Source organism: Patagioenas fasciata, chromosome 29 (assembly GCF_037038585.1).
Source record: "Patagioenas fasciata isolate bPatFas1 chromosome 29, bPatFas1.hap1, whole genome shotgun sequence".
Classification (NCBI taxonomy): Eukaryota; Metazoa; Chordata; class Aves; order Columbiformes; family Columbidae; genus Patagioenas; species Patagioenas fasciata.
In genome coordinates, this window is record NC_092548.1 from 5,817,868 (window position 1) to 5,833,862 (window position 15,995).

Below are 15,995 nucleotides of genomic sequence, written 5' to 3' on the forward strand. Positions count from 1 at the left end.
CGACGATCGCGCGGGGGTTGAATCCCCGCCCCTTTTCCCAAACCACGTGACGCAGCGAGGCGGGAACGAACCATTTATTGGGGGGGGGGGAATCAGAGCGCCCCCCATTGTTGTAACTTCCGGTACATGAGAAAAGCGGCTCCGGGAGGGCGGGGGAGGGGCCGGGGGGGGGTGGGGGGAGGAGCGGGGGGGAGGGGCAACCAGGGCCCGCCCTCCCCTTCTTCTCCAATCAGCTGCGTCAGCGCCCTCACGTGGGGAGCGGAAACCTGCGGGGGGAGGAGCGGGGGGGATTAATGGGGGGGGGGGGGGTTAAGGGGGGGGTGGGGGAGGGGCCGGACTCACCTGCTTGTGATTGGCGTGGGGCAGGGGGGGCGGGGCCGCCCTGCGCGGGGGGGGCGGGGGGGGCGGGGTCAGGGGGAGGAGCCCCCGGAAGAGGCGTTGGGCGGGGGGGACGTTGATGGCTGCGAAATGGGTTAAAAAAGGGAGGTTTTGGGTTAAAAGTCATCAAGGGGGGGGGGGAAGCCACCCCTCCCCCCCCCCCCCCGCTGACCTTTGGCCGCCGCCCCTCCCAGGATGCACCGCGCGGCGAAGGACCCGTCCAAAAGGGCGTCGACCAATGGGGGAGAAGCGCGGAGCCCCGCCCCTCCCCCCCCCACCCGCAGGCTGCTGTGGGGGGTGGGCGTGGCCAGCGGGGGGAGGGGCGGTTCGGCTTCTTCCTCCTCCTCTTCTTCGTTCCCGTCGTGCAGCGCGAAGCGAACCTGGCGGGCTCCGCCCCTCCCCCCCGAAGTGGGGGCGCCCCCTCCCCCCCACCGCAGGATCCCCCCGAGCGGCGCGGTTCGGGGATCCATGGCCGCCATGGGACACGTGGGTGGGGCCGGGGAGGAGGAAGTGACCTCAGCAAGATGGCGGGAAAAAGCGCGCCAAGGTGGCGGGAAAAAGCGCGCCAAGGAGGCGAGGTCCCGCCCAACCCAAGATGGCGGGCTTGACCTCCCCAAGATGGCGCCGAGACCACCCCAAGATGGCGGCTCTGACCCCCCAAGATGGCGACTCTGCCCTCCCCAAAATGGCGGCTGAGGCCTCCTCAATATGGCGGCCTTGACCTCTCCAAGATGGCGCCGAGACCGCCCCAAGATGGCGGTTCTGACCTCCCCAAAATGGCGGCTGAGGCCTCCTCAAGATGGCGGCTCTTCCCTCCCCAAGATGGCGGCGGGACCCTCCAACCTCCCCAACATGGCGGCGGGTTCGCGTTCCCCCCCCACTCCCATTCCGGGTCCTCCCGCCCTGCAGGCGGCGCTGCCCCGCCGGCCCCGCCCCTCCCGCCGTTCCCGCCCCGCGCGGCCCGGCCGCTGCGTCACTTCCGTGGAGCCGCGCGCGCGGGAGGCGGGAGCCGCCGGTACGTGCTGGGAGGGGGGGGATGGGGAGAGCCCGTTAACCCCAATTAACCCCAATTAACCCCAATTAATTAAACCCCATTACCCCGCTTCCCCCCAGGCCGTCGGAGCCCCCGCCATGGGCCGCCCCCCCCCGTGACCCCCCCGTTCGGGCCCCGGTGGTGGCGGCGGTGGGGGGGGGGAGGGGGGAGGGGCGGTGGAGTCGCTTCCCCTCCCCCCCCCCCCTCCCCCACCCCGCCAGAGACACCGGAGAGACAGGTAAGGGGGACCCAGGCGTTCGGGAGGGACTCAGGAGTGCGGGAGGGCCCCAGGAGTGCGGGAGGGACCCAGGCGTTCGGGGGGGACCCAGGAGTTCGGGCCCAAATGGGAGGAGGGGAGTGAGGGGGGACCCAGGCGTTCGGGAAGGGACCCAGGAGTTCGGGTGGGACCCAGGAGTTTGGGCCCAAATGGGAGGAGGGGAGTGAGGGGGGACCCAGGCGTTCGGGAAGGGACCCAGGAGTGCGGGAGGGACCCAGGCGTTCGGGGGGAACCCAGGAGTTCGGGCCCAAATGGGAGGAGGGGAGTGAGGGGGGACCCAGGCGTTCGGGAGGGACCCAGGAGTTCGGGGAGAGATGAGATGGGGGGGGTCATGGGGGGACCCAGGCGTTCGGGAGGGGACCCAGGAGTTCGGGGGGGGGACCCAGGAGTTCGGGAAGGGACCCAGGCGTCCGGGAGGGGACCCAGGAGTTCGGGAGGGACCCAGGATTTTAGGAAGGGACCCAGGCGTCCGGGAGGGACCCAGGCATTCCCCAACCCCCCCCCCCACTCCCCCAGCCATGAGCGCCCCCCCGTGGCTGCGGGTGGGGGAGGAGCAGCAGCAGCGCCCCCCAGCGGCCGCCGCCCTGAACCTGCTGCAGCGCAAGAGCCGCCCCGAGTGGCGCCCCCGCGACGACAAAGGGTGGGTGGGGGGGGCACCCCAAAAATGACCCCCCCGGGGGCCACACAAGGGGGGACACCCCCTAAATAACACAGGGGGGGGGGTGGGGGTACCCCTAATGTAACGTAAGGGGGGTGGGGACACCCCTAAAATAACCCCTGGGTTGGGGGGTTTGGGGTCCCCGTAAGGGTACAAAGTGGGGTCCACAGATAATTTGGGGTCGCATTGACTCAATGGGGGGGTCTGTGAGTTTTGGGGTGACCCCCTCCATCTCCCATATCTCTCAATAGGGGGGGGTCTGTGGATTTTGGGGTGTGTCCCCCCCCCATATCTCCCAATGGGGGTCAATGGAGATCAATGGGTGTTAATGGGGGTCAATGGGGGCTGGTGGATTTTGGGGTGACCCCCATAACCCCCAATGGAGGTCAATGGGGGTCATTGGGGATCAATGGGTGTTAATTGGGGTCAATGGGTGTTAATTGGGATCAGTGGGGGTCAACGGATGTCAATGGGGGGTCCATGAATTTTGGGGTGACCCCCCCATGTCCCATGACCCCCAATGGGGAGTCTGTGGGTGTCATTGGGGGTCAATGGAGGTCAATGGGTGTTAATTGGGATCAACGGGGGTCAATGAGTGTTAATTGTGATCAATGGAGATCAGTGGGGGTCATTGGAGGTCAATGGGTGTTAATTGGGATCAATGGGGGTCCATGGGGGTCACTGGGGGTCAATGGGTGTTAATTGGGATCAGTGCAGGTCAATAGAGATCAATGGGTGTCAATGGGTGTTAATTGGGATCAATGGGGGTCAGTGGGTGTTAATTGGGATCAATGGGGGTCAATGGGTGTTAATTGGGATCAGTGGGGGTCAGTGGAGATCGATGGAGTTCAATGGGTGTTAATTGGGGTCAATGGAGATCAATGAGGGTCAATGGGGATCAATGGGTGTTAATTGGGATCAATGGGTGTTAATTGGATCAATGGGTGTTAATTGGGATCAGTGGTGGTCAATGGGGGTCAGTGGGTGTTAATTGGGATCAATGGGGGTCAATGGGTGTTAATTGGGATCAGTGGGGGCCAGTGGGTGTTAATTGGGGTCAATGGAGATCAGTGGGGGTCAATGGGTGTTAACTGGGATCAATGGGGGTCAATGGGTGTTAATTGGGCTCAACAGAGGTCAATGGGTGTTAATTGGGATCAGTGGGGGTCAGTGGAGATCAATGGGGGTCAATGGGTGTTAATTTGGGTCAGTGGGGGTCAATGGGTGTTAATTGGGATCAGTGGGGGTCAATGGGTGTTAATTGGGATCAATGGGGGTCAGTGAAGATCAATGGGGGTCAATGGGTGTTAATTGGGATCAATGGGGGTCAATGAAGATCAATGGAGGTCAATGGGTGTTAATTGGGGTCAATGGGGGTCAATGGAGATCAATGGAGGTCAATGGGTGTTAATTGGGATCCGTGGGGGTCAATGAAGATCAATGGGTGTCAATGGGTGTTAATTGGGATCAATGGGGGTCAATGGAGGTCAATGGGTGTTAATTGGGATCAATGGGGGTCAATGGAGGTCAATGGGTGTTAATGGTGATCAATGGGTATCAATGGGGGGGTCCCTGATTTCGGGGTGTCCCCCCAGGCCCAGCAGGGGGGGCTCGTTCCGCCGGGGGCTCCGGGGGGGGTTCCTGACCCTCCCCGCCCCCCAAGATCGGGGTCCCCGCGCCCCTCCCCCCGGCATGGCCCCCCGCTCGCTGTCCTGTCACGCCGTGGGGGGGGTCCCCGAAAACAACGGGGGGGGCACCCCGAGAATGGGACCCACGCCCCCCCGCACCCCCATGGAGGCGCCGCCCGCAAAGAGGGGGGGTGAGTTTTTGGGGTGATTTTTGGGGGGGGGTCTGAAGGTTTTGGGGGGTAATGGGGGGGGTGGGAGGTTTGGAGGGGGTTGGGGTTTTGGGGGGGGTGGGGATTTTGGGGTGTTGGGGGGGGTTTGGGGGTGGGAGAAGCTATGGGGGGGTGGGGATTTGATGCCAATTTGAGGGGTTATGGGGGGGGGTTTTTGGGGGTGTCCCCCTGACCCCCCTTTTCTCCCCCTCCCCTCCCCCCTCCCAGGTCCCCTCCCCCCCCGCAGCAGCTCCACCCGCCAAGCCCCGCCCCCCAAACCCTGGCGGAGCCCCCAGACCCGCCTGACGACCACGCCCCTCCCCCCACCCCCCCGTGCCCCGCCCCCCATCCCCCCGCCTTCCCCCCCCTCCCAAAAAACCCCCCCCAACGGGGGAGGGGAGGAGCCCGTTTACATCGAAATGGTGGGAAACGCCCTGGGGGGGGGAGGGGCGGGGGGGGTGGGGGTGGGGGGAGGGGGCGCGGGGGCGTCCCCTCCCCTCCCCCCCCCCGATGACCCCGAGGCCATTTATGAGGAAATGAGCTGCCCCCTGCTGGCAGGGGAGGGGCGCGCGTTCCCCGCCCCTTTAAGCCACGCCCACCAAAGCCACGCCCCTTCGGGTCCCCCCCACCCAAGCCACGCCCCCATCCCCCCTCCCTTCCCCACTCTCCTCCCCCCCTTATCCCGCCTGCCCCTCCCCCCCCGCGCCCGTAGCCACTCCACGCCCCTCCCCCCGCCGCTGCAAGCCACGCCCCCTCCCGGTTGGCCCCTCCCACCCCCCGCCGAGGCTCCGCCCCCCGGCAAGCGGCCACCGGCCTATGAGAGCAGGCCGCGGGGAGGAGGGGGCGGGGCCAGCGGAGGACACGCCCCCGCGAGGGAGGACGAGGCTCCGCCCACCAGGCGAGGGGGCGGGGCCAGCGGGAGGCGCGGGAAAGAGGCGGAGAGTGAGTTTATGAATGAATGGGGGGGTATGGGGGGTTTTGGGGGGCTCAGGGGGGTTGGGGGGTCTGGGGGATTTTGGGGTGGTCTGAGGGCTTATGGGGGATGGGGATTTTGGGGGTCAGGGGGGTTATGGGGGTTTGGGGGGGGTCAGTGGGTTTGGGGGGGTTATGGGGGGGCTGGGGGTCTATGGGGGGATGGAAGATTTTGGGGGCTTATGGGGGGCTCAGGGGGTTTTGGGGGGTTATGGGGAGTGGGGTTCTTGGGGGGGTCTTTGGGCTTGGGGGGGGTTGTGGGGTTTGGGGGGTGTGGGGCTTTTTGGGTGCTGGGGGGTTATGGGGGGGTGGGGAATTTTGGGGGTTCAGGAGGTTTGGGGGGGGTCGTTGACCTTTGACCCCCGCAGAGGCGGCCGAGCCCCCCCGGGAGGAGCGGGGGATGGGGGGGGGGGCGGGTCCCCCCCCCTCGGGGATCCCGGTGAGAGCGGGAACGGGAGCCCCCCCCCAAGGCCCCCCCAGCGGGAGGGGAACAGGTGGGGACAATGGGGACGATGGGGGGGGACAGGGGGGCTATGGGGGGGGGGCATGGGGATATGGGGGGGACATGGGGATATGGGGGTGTTAATGGGGGGACTATGGGGGGGATATTGGGACTATGGGGGGAACATGGGGACAGATATGGGGGACATGGGGAGGGGGTTAATGGGGGGGACATGGGGACAATGGGGATAAGGGGGGACATGGGGTCAATGTGGGGACATGGGGGGGACAGTGGGGGGGACATGGGGACTATGGGGGGGGACATGGGGGACTATGAGGGGACAATGGGGGCACATGGGGGGGACTATGAGGGGGGGAAATGGGGATATGGGGGGGACAATGGGGGACATGAGGACAAAGGGGGGGACATGTGGGGACTATGGGGGTACAATGGGGACATGGGGGGGGACAATGGGGGGGACATGAGGTTATGGGGGGGCCATGGGGACAGATATGGGGACAATGGGGGGGCACTGGGTGATACTGGGGGACATGGGGACACTGGGGGGGGACATGGGGTGTTATGGGGGGGGACTTTGGGGTCACTGGGTGATACTGGAAGGGGGTTTGGGGTCACTGGGGGGGTCACTGGGTGATACTGGGGGGGATATTGGGGTCACTGGGGGACATGGGGACACTGGGGGGGGGTCATAGAGACACTGGGGGGGGTGACACTGAGTGACCCCCCCCTTTTCCCCCCCCAGACCCCCCCCGTTTGGGCCGTTCCGCTTCCACTTCCGGGGTCCGCCAAGCCGGGGGGGGGGGCACCCCCACTGCATTTCCCGCCCAAACGCGGGGTCCCCCCAACCCCCCCCGCCCTTTATCCGGGGGAATCCCCAGCAGCGGTGGCAGCGGCGGCGGGGGGATCCCCGTGACGTCATTTCCGCCCCCCCCCCGCGCCCGGGACGGGCAGCTCCAGGAGCTCATTGAACGCAAACGCTGCGTGTGCACCGAGATCAAAGCGCGGGGGGGGGGGGGGGAGGGGAAAGAGGGGGGGTTCCCGGGGTGGGGAGGGGGGGTTTGAATTTGGGGGGGGGGTCCAATTTGGCGGGAAACCCCGCTTTTGGCGCGGGGGGTGCCGCTTTGGCTCGGCCGTGCCGGCCGGATGGCGCCACCTGGAGGGCGGGAGGTGGGAACGCACTTCCGGGTCTTCCCTCTACGCACCAAGCGCCCCCAGCGGATGGCGCCACCTGGAGGGCGGGAGGGGGGAACGCGGCTCCGGGTCCTCCAAACCCCCCCCTCCAGGGTCCTCCAAACGCGCCCCCCCCACCCCCACCCGGGACCCCCCCCCCGCGCCGCCCCCACGCGGTGCTGTGGGACACGGCGATCTGACCCCCCCCTCCCCCCCCCCAAAAATGTTAATTAATCATTAATAATTATAATAATAGAGGTGCCTGGTGCATCTCGGGACCCCCCCCCCCCAATACCATGAAATTGGGGGGGGTCCTGAAATTTGGGGGGGGGGGGGGTAAATATGGGGGGGGGTCCCCAAATAGGGGGGTGGGCTATAAATTGGGGGGGGGGGTGTTTAATTAGGGGGGGGTCCCTTAATTAAGGGGATCATTAAATTAGGAGTGGGTGTCAATTGAGGGGGGTCTATAAATTTGAGGGGGGTCCATTAATTGGGGGGGGGTCCCTTAATTGGGGGGGGGGTCTCTAAATTGAGGGGTTCAAGGCTCTAATTAGAGGGGGGGTTCAAGGTCTTAATTAATAGAGGGTCAAGGTAATTAAGGGGGGTTGAGCCCCCCCCCCCCAAATAAGGGGGGGTCCCCAATTAATGGGGGGGGCAAGGTCTTAATTAAGGGGTTTGAGGCCCTAATTAAGGGGGGTTCAGACTCAATTAATGGGGGGGGGTAAGACCCTAATTAAGGGGGTTCAAGCCTTTAATTAATGGGGGGGGTCCCCAATTAATGGGGGGGGGAGTCAGGGGTCTAATTAAGGGGGTTCAAACTCTTAATGGGGGGGGTAAGACCCTAATTAAGGGGGTTCAAGCCTTTAAGTAAGGGGGTTCAGGCCTCTAATTAAGGGGGTGCAAACTCTTAATTAATGGGGGGGGTCAAGGCCCTAATTAAGGGGGGGGTTGAACCCCCCCAAATGTGGGGGTTAATTAAGGGGGGGTTCCCCATTAATGGGGGGGGTTAGGACCCTAATTAAGGGGTTTCAAGGCCCTAAATAAAGGGGGGCAGAGCTCCCATGAAGGGGGGGTCGTTCCCATTGATAATGGGGGGGGTTGAACCCCCAAAAAAGGGGGTGCCCCCCCCCAAAAAATGTGGGGGTGTCGCTGTAACCGCTTTGCAAACGTATTTATTGGGGGGGGGGGGGTATTTATGGGGTGACGGTTGCGCAGGGTCCGGGGGGTTTTGGGGACCCCCCCCCATATACCAGAATTGCCTTTGGGGTCCAGGGGGGGGACCCCCGAAATTTGGGGGGGGGGGGGAGGTAAATAATGGGGGGGGGTGGGTTTTGTAACGTGGTTCTGTGCACTAATTAATAAAGAGAAATGTAATTGGGAAAAGTAGCGAATTTGGGTGAAAATGACCCAAAATGAACCGAGTTTCGTCTTATTTGGGGGGGGGGGGGGGGGAAGGCGGGAACAGCGCTGGAAAAGGTGGAGGGAGGGGTGCAAAAAGGCGGGAACAGCAATCACGTGTGGAGCCGCCCAAAGCCGCGCCCCCCTCTCCCCTCATCAGCCAATGCGGCTTCGCCCCCCCGGCGACCAATGGGAGCGCGCTGGGGGCGGGGCCTTGGGGAGAACCATGTGGCAAGCGCTGGCGGGGGGGGGCTTTAATTAATTAAGGGGGGTTAATTAGGAAAGGGGGGGATGCGCCGTCCCCTTTTGGGCAGAAAAAGGGAGCAAAAAATGTGTAAGCATGGGGGGGCGGGGCTGAGATCCCTCAAGTTTTAGCCCCGCCCTCCCCTAATTAACCCCACCAATTAGCGACCCCCCCCACACCCAATTCACACACCACCTATGGAATCGTAGCACAGTAAATACAATGGGGAGGTCCATAATTATGATAATAATGATAATTATAATATATTATAATAAATTATAATAATTCTAATAATTACAATATTTTCTCGTTCTTTACAATAATTAAATCTAATAATAATAATTAATTAAAATAATTAATAATTAAAGGAAGGGGATCCCCCCCTGCAGGGAGGTGGTTTAGCCCTCCCCCCCCCATCCCTGCCTCAGTTTCCCCAACATTAAGGCACAAAAATGGGGGGGGGAAACGGGGAAAACGGGACCCCCCCCCAAAATTTTGGGGGGGATAGGGGTCAGGGGGTGGGGGGTGACCCCAAATTTGGGTTCCCCCCCCCCTCACGAGCCACAAAGGGCGCGATAAGCGCTAATTAGCGCGGCCATAACGAGCCCGTAGAACAAAGCGAATCCGGCCAGGAGCCCGGGAGGGGGGCGGGGCTTCACCTGGGGGGTGGGCGGGGCCAAGTGTTAATGTGGGTGGGGCCACAAGACCCACCCCTCCACACCCCCCCTCTATTAATTAATTGGTACCTTCGGGTGCTGCTCGAACTCAATGGGACGTTCCAAGTCCTGGGGAAAATAGGGGGGGTTCAGGGGTCATGGGTGGGGTTATTTTGTGGGGGGGGGTGTTTTTTTGGGGGGGGTCACTCACAAGGGGGGGGCGCAGGCGGCACCGAAGCTCCGGGTGCCCCAAATCTTGCGATTCCGCGCCCTAAATTAATTATAATAATTAATTAAAATAAGGCGGGGTGGTCCCCAAAATAAAATGGGGGGGTCAGGGGTTTGTTGTCACCTCAAGGGGGCGCTGCTGCTCCTCGGGGTCACTGTCGCCTATGGGGGGGATACCATTGTTTTTGGGGGGGGGGGGACATAAGGGATAAATGGGGGGGGACAAGGGGCCCCCCCCAAATCTCTCACCTCCCCCATTGCGTCGCTGCTCCGAAAAGTCCTAAAATTGGGCAAAAAAGGGGGAAAATGGGGTTGGAATAGGGGGGAAATGGGGGGGGGACCCCAATATAACTCAACACCCCCCCCCAGACCCCAAAATCCCCCCAAAATACCCCGAAAGTGCCGCTGTCCACGCTGTTGAACCCCGAATCCAACCCATCCGCAAACTCCTCCGGGAACCTGCAGGGGGCGCAATGGGGGGGACGGGGACCCCAAAATTCAATGGGGGGTGGGAATTGGAGGGAGGGGAATTTTGGGGGGGTTTTGGGGCCCCCACCCACCCCAAAATTTACCGGGTGGGGGGGGTGAGCTGGAGGTATTTGAAGATGTGGACTCGGCCCTTCAGGCAGATCTGGGGGGACAAGGGGGGTCATTGGGGTTTAGGGGGGTCAGGGGGGTTTGGGGGGGTCAGGAGGGGTTGGGGGCTCAGAGGGGGTTGGGGGGGTCAATGGGGATCAGGGGGTTCAGGAGGGTTTAGATGGGGGGGGTCAATGGGGATCAGGGGGATTTTGGGGGGCCGGGGGGGTTTAGGGGTTCAGGGTGGTTTTGGGGGCTCAATGGGGATCGGGGGGGGGGGTCAATGGGGATCAGGGGGGTTTTGGGGGGCCAAGGGAGGCTTGGGGGGGGTCAATGGGGATCGGGGGGTTTTGGGGTGTTGGGGGGGGTTGGGGGTTCAGGGTGGTTTTGGGGGCTCAATGGGGATCGGGGGGGGGTCAATGGGGATCAGGGGGGTTTTGGGGGGCCAAGGGAGGCTTGGGGGGGGTCAATGGGGATCAGGGGGGTTTTGGGGAGCCGGGGGGGGTTTGTGGGTGTCAATGGGGATCAGGGGGGTTTTGGGGAACCGGGGGGGGTTTGTGGGTGTCAATGGGGATCAGGGGGGTTTTGGGGGTTCAGGGGGGATCAGAGGGTTTTGGGGGGTCAATGGGGATCAGGGGGGGTCAATGGGGATCAGGAGGGGTTTTGGGGGTTCAGGGGGGATCAAGGGGGTTTTGGGGGTTCAGGGAGGGTTTGTGGGGTCAATGGGGATCAGGGGGTTTTTGGGGGTTCAGGGGGAGTTTTGGGGGTCAATGGGGATCAGGGGTGGTTTTGGGGGCCCAGGGGGGTTTGGGGGTTCATGGGGGGTTTGGGGGTTCAGGGGAGGCTTGGGGGGGGTCAATGGGGATCAGGGTGATTTGGGGGGGGTCAGGAGGGGCTTAGTGGGGTCAATGGGGATCAGGAGGGGTTTTGGGGGCTCAGGGGGAATCTCAGGGGGGGTCAATGGGGATCAGGAAGGGTTTTGGGGGTTCAGGGGGAATCAGGGGGGTGAACGGGGATCAGGGGTGGGTTTGGGGGTTCAGGGGGGATCCACGGGGGTTTTGGGGGTTCAGTGGGGGTTTGTGGGGTCAATGGGGATCAGGAGGGGTTTTGGGGGCTCAGGGGGAATCAGGGGGGTCAATGGGGATCAGGGGGGGTCAATGGGGATCAGGAAGGGTTTTGGGGGCTCAGGGGGAATCAGGGGGGTCAGTGGGGATCAGGGGTGGGTTTGGGGGTTCAGGGGGGCTCAGGAGTGTTTGGGGGTGTCAGGGGGGTCCCCAGACCTGCGCGGGGGGGCTCTGCAGGGGGTTGTTGTCGGTCAGGAGGGTCTGGAGCTGCCTCAGGCGCCCGAAGCTCCTGGGAATGGCGGCCACGCGGTTACAGGAGAAATCCAAGCGCACCAGGGGCAGCTCCGCCAGCTCTGGGGGCACAAACGGGGCGTGGGGGTTCGGGGGGGTCGGGGGTTTGGGGGGGTCAGGGTGGTTCGGGGGGGTCAGGGGGTTTGGGGGGGGTCAGGGGGTTTGGGGGTAATGGGGGTTATGGGGGGTTTTGGGGGGTTTTGGGGGTCACGGGGGTATGGGGGGTTTTGGGGGGTTATGGGGGATCGGGGGGTTTAGGGGGTTCGGGGGGGTCGGGGGGGTTTGGGGGGGTTGGGGTGGTTCAGGGGGGGTCAGGGGGTTTGGGGGTAATGGGGGTTATGGGGGGCTTTGGGGGTCAGGGGGTATGGGGGGGTTTTGGGGGGTCAGGGGGTTTGGGGGGTTATGGGGGGTCATGGGGTTTGGGGGATCAGGGGGTTTGGGGGTAATGGGAGGTTATGGGGGGTTTTGGGGGTCACGGGGGTATGGGGGGGTTTTGGGGGGTTATGGGGGGTCAGGGGGTTTGGGGGGTCAGGGGGTTTGGGGGTTTGGGGGTAATGGGTGTTATGGGGGGTTATGGGGGTTCAGGGGGTTTTGGGGGGTTATGAGGGGTCAGGGGGTTTGGGGGTAATGGGGGTTATGGGGGGCTTTGGGGGTCAGGGGGTATGGGGGTTTTGGGGGGTTACGGGGGTCATGGGGGTTTGGGGGTGTCAGGGGGTTATGGGGGTCATGGGGTTTGGGGGGTCAGGGGGTTTGGGCGTAATGGGGGCTATGGGGGGGTTTTGGGGGTCAGAGGGGTATGGGGGGGTTTTGGGGGGTTATGGGGGGTCAGGGGATTTGGGAGGTTATGGGGGGTTAGGGGGTTTGGGGGTAATGGGTGTTATGGGGGGTTATGGGGGGTCAGGGGGTTTTGGGGGGTTATGGGGGGTCAGGGGGTTTGGGGGTAATGGGGGTTATGGGGGGTTATGGGGGGTTTTGGGGGTCATGGGGGTATGGGGGGGTTTTGGGGGGTTATGGGGGGTCAGGGGGTTTGGGGGGTCAGGGGGTTTGGGGGTAATGGGGGCGATGGGGGGTTTTGGGGGTTATGGGGGGGTCATGGGGGTTTGAGAGTGTCGGGGTTATGGGGGTCATGGGGTTTGGGGGGTCAGGGGGTTTGGGGGTAATGGGGGCTATGGGGGGCTATGGGGGGTTATGGGGGGTTTTGGGGGTCGGGGGGTATGGGGGGGTTTTGGGGGGTTATGGGGGGTCAGGGGGTTTGGGAGGTTATGGGGGGTTAGGGGGTTTGGGGGTAATGGGGTTATGGGGGGTTATGGGGGGTTTTGGGGGGGTCAGGGATTTTGGTGGGGTTATGGGGGTTTGGGGATAATGGGGTGATGGGGAGTCGGGGGTTATGGGGCGGTCATGGGGGTTTGGGGGGGTCAGGAGGGTTTGGGGGGGTCAGGGGGTTTGGGGGTCAGTGGGGTTTGGGGGGCTCAGGTGGGTTATGGGGACAATGGGGTTATGGGGGTCACCGGGGTTGGGGACAATGAGGTTATGGGGGTCACGGGGGTTGGGGACAATGGTGTGATGGGGGGGTCAGGGTGGTTTTTAATCAGGGGGACCCCCCCCCGAACCCCCAAACCTGAGGGTAACGCGGTCAGAAGGTTCCGGCGCAGGTTCAAATCCCGTAGGGACCTCAAGCGCCCGATGGCGCTTGGGAGTGAGCGCAGCTGATTGGACGCCACGTCCTGTGGGGCGGGGTTAATGTATAGAATTGGGGGGGGGTATGGATATAAAGGAGCCCAAAAGGGGGGGGTTAGGCCCAAAATGGGGGTGCTCACCAGCTGGCGGAGGGAGGAGAGCGCCCCGATGTTTTCGGGGAGGCGGCTCAGGCGGTTGGCGCTGGCATCGAGGACACGGAGGGGCAGGGAGCACAGGGCGGGGGGCAGCGAGCGGAGCTGGTTGCGGCTATAGGGGGGTTTTGGGGGTCAGGGGGTACAGGAGGGTTTGGGGGTCAGGATGGTATGGGGGGTTTGGGGGGTCGAGGGGGTTTGGGGGGTCAGGACGGTATGGGGGGTTTTGGGGGGTCAGGAGGTACAGGGGGGCTTGGGGGTCAGGATGGTATGGGGGGTTTTGGGGGGTCAGGGGGTATAGGGGGGGTTTGGGGGTCAGGATGGTATGGGGGGTTTTGGGGGGTCAGGGGGTATAGGGGGGGTTTGGGGGTCAGGATGGTATGGGGGGTTTGGGGGGTCACGGGGTACAGGGGGGGTTTGGGGGTCAGGATGGTATGGGGGGTTTTGGGGGGTCAGGGGGTACAGGGGGATTTGGGGGTCAGGATGGTATGGGGGGTTTTGGGGGGTCAGGGGGTACAGGGGGGTTTGGGGGTCAGGATGGTATGGGGGGTTTTGGGGGGTCAGGGGGTATAGGGGGGGTTTGGGGGTCAGGATGGTATGGGGGGTTTTGGGGGGTATAGGGGGGGTTTGGGGGTCAAGGGGTATAGGGGGGTTTGGGGGGGTCAGGGGGTATAGGGGGGGTTTGGGGGTCAGGACGGTATGGGGGGTTTTGGGGGGTCAGGAGGTATAGGGGGGTTTGGGGGGTCAGGATGGTATGGGGGGTTTGGGGGGTCAGGGGGTACAGGGGGGTTTGGGGGTCAGGGGGTACAGGGGGGTTTGGGGGTCAGGGGGTTATGGGGGGTCAGGGGGTGATGGGGTTTTGGGGGCCAGGGGCGTTTGGGGACAATGGGGTGATGGGGGGTCATGGTGGTTTGGGGGGGGTCAGTGGGGTGATGGGGGGTCATGGGGGGTTTTGGGGTGTCAGGGGGGTTCTGGGGGGCTCACTTGAGGCCCAGGTGGCTCAGGGGGGTTCTGGGGTGCCATGGGGGGTTTTGGGGTGTCGGGGGGGTTTCGGGGGGCTCACCTGAGGTCCAGGTGGCTCAGGGGGGTTCTGGGGGGCTCAGGGGGGATTTGGGGTGTCGGGGGGGTTCCGGGGGGCTCACCTGAGGTCCAGGTGGCTCAGGGGGGTTCTGGGGGGGCTCAGGGGGGATTTGGCGTGTCGGGGGGGTTCCGGGGGGCTCACCTGAGGTCCAGGGGGCTCAGGTGGGTTTTGGGGTGCCATGGGGGGTTTTGGGGTGTCGGGGGGGTTCCGGGGGGCTCACCTGAGGTCCAGGTGGGTGAGCGCCTGCAGGTTGCCGATGGCCGGGGGGATGCGGCGCAGGAGGTTGTGGGACAGGACCAGGCGCTCGAGGGCCGGCAGGGCCAGGGCGGCGGGGGGGACGTCGGCCAGGAGGTTCTGGGACAGGTCTGGGGACATTGGGGGGACATGGGGGGATGTGGGGACACGGTGGACATGGGACACAGGGGACATGGCGGGGATGTAGGTCAGGAGGTTCTGGGACAGGTCTGGGGACATCGGGGACGTGGGGGGACATGGGGGGACATGGGGGGATGTGGGGACACAGGGGATATGGGGACACAGGGGACATGGGGGGGACATCACCCAGGGGGTTCTGGGACAGGTCTGGGGACACCGGGGATGTGGGGGGACATGGGGGACATGGGGGGATGTGGGGACACAGGGGACATGGGGACACAAGGGACATGGCGGGGACATCACCCAGGGGACTCTGGGACAGGTCTGGGGACATTGGGGATGTGGGGGGACATGGGGGGATGTGAGGACACAGGGGACATGAGGGGGACATCACCCAGGGGGTTCTGGGACAGGTTTGGGGACATTGGGGACATTGGGGACATGGGGGACATGGGGGGACATGGGGGGATGTGGGGACACAGGGGACATGGGGGGATGTGGGGACACAGGGGATATGGGGACACAGGGGATATGGGGGGGACATCGGCCAGGGGTTTCTGAGACAGGTCGGGGGACACTGGGGACATGGGGGATGTGTGGGGACACTGGGGGGACATGGGGGACATGTGGGGACATGGGGAGATGGGGAAGATGGGGGACATGTGGGGACATCACCCAGGGGGTTCTGGGACAGGTCTGGGGACAAGGGGGGACATAAGGGACTTGTGGGGACATGGGGGACATGGGGGGATGTGGGGGGACATTGGGGGCCATGGGACAGTGGGGACAGGGACCTGGGGGACACGGGGGGACAGGAACACAGGGGGAGCAACTGGGACAAGCATTGATGGCCCAGGGGACCCTCGGGGACCCACGGGAACCCACAGGGACCCTCGGGGACCCACAGGGACCCGGTGCCGCCCCCTTATCGCCGGGGGGTGGAACTGAGGCAGCAGGAACCGCCCGGACCGGCCGGGTCGGTGCCCCCGGCGAAGCTTCGGGGCTTCCGGCGAGGTGACACCCCCCTTCTCCCCCCAAAAGGGCCCCCCCGGGACCCGTGAACCCCGGGAATGAGGAAACCCCCGGGAATGGGGAAACCCCCGGGAACGGGGAACCCCCCGGGGGGGCGTGGCCAGTGCGGGAGGGGGCGTGTCCAGCGCGGAGGGGGCGTGGCCTCACCGGCCTGCGTGGTGTCGCTCAGGTCCCAGCGTCGCGCCGCGGCCGCCGGGAAATCGCGGAGGCGGCGCCCGGCCAGGATGAGGTTCCCGGAGGCCGCCGCTTCTTCCAGGGCACGTTCCGTGCCGGTTCCTCCCGGCAGCGGGAGCGGTTCGGCCATCACGGGCTCCGCCATGGCCGGGAAGGCGGGAGCTCCGTTCCCCGCGGCCGCCGCTGCGCGAATGAGCGACCGGTGGGTGAAGCGAGGGGGAGGCGGGGCCGCGAGGCCCCCCGCGGCCAATCAGAGGCG

The 15,995-nt window shown here is 64.3% G+C and overlaps 2 protein-coding genes across 3 annotated transcripts; one reads left to right on the top strand and one right to left on the bottom strand.

Annotated features, from left to right (window-relative positions):
- The first annotated feature begins 1,351 nt into the window (after positions 1-1,351).
- On the top strand, positions 1,352-6,809 carry LOC139825866 (uncharacterized). 2 transcript variants are annotated; one of them, XM_071800252.1, is made up of 7 exons: positions 1,352-1,393; positions 1,492-1,649; positions 2,205-2,328; positions 3,942-4,165; positions 4,412-5,125; positions 5,524-5,649; positions 6,361-6,809. In XM_071800252.1, the coding sequence occupies exons 3-7, from the start codon at positions 2,207-2,209 to the stop codon at positions 6,678-6,680; spliced, it is 1,506 nt and encodes a 501-aa protein (XP_071656353.1). In that variant the 5' UTR covers positions 1,352-1,393; positions 1,492-1,649; positions 2,205-2,206; the 3' UTR covers positions 6,681-6,809. The 2 variants fall into 2 exon arrangements, with proteins under 2 accessions (XP_071656353.1, XP_071656354.1); XM_071800253.1 differs by lacking the exon at positions 5,524-5,649.
- Positions 6,810-8,904: 2,095 nt separating this feature from the next.
- LRCH4 (leucine rich repeats and calponin homology domain containing 4) lies at positions 8,905-15,951 on the bottom strand. Its single transcript, XM_065859121.2, has 12 exons — positions 15,710-15,951; positions 14,376-14,520; positions 13,063-13,189; positions 12,864-12,969; positions 11,171-11,307; positions 9,887-9,945; positions 9,707-9,773; positions 9,564-9,594; positions 9,439-9,476; positions 9,298-9,357; positions 9,177-9,215; positions 8,905-9,089 (listed from the first exon to the last, which is right to left on the bottom strand). The coding sequence occupies exons 1-12, from the start codon at positions 15,879-15,881 to the stop codon at positions 8,985-8,987; spliced, it is 1,086 nt and encodes a 361-aa protein (XP_065715193.1). The 5' UTR covers positions 15,882-15,951; the 3' UTR covers positions 8,905-8,984.
- Between the last annotated feature and the right edge of the window lie 44 nt (positions 15,952-15,995).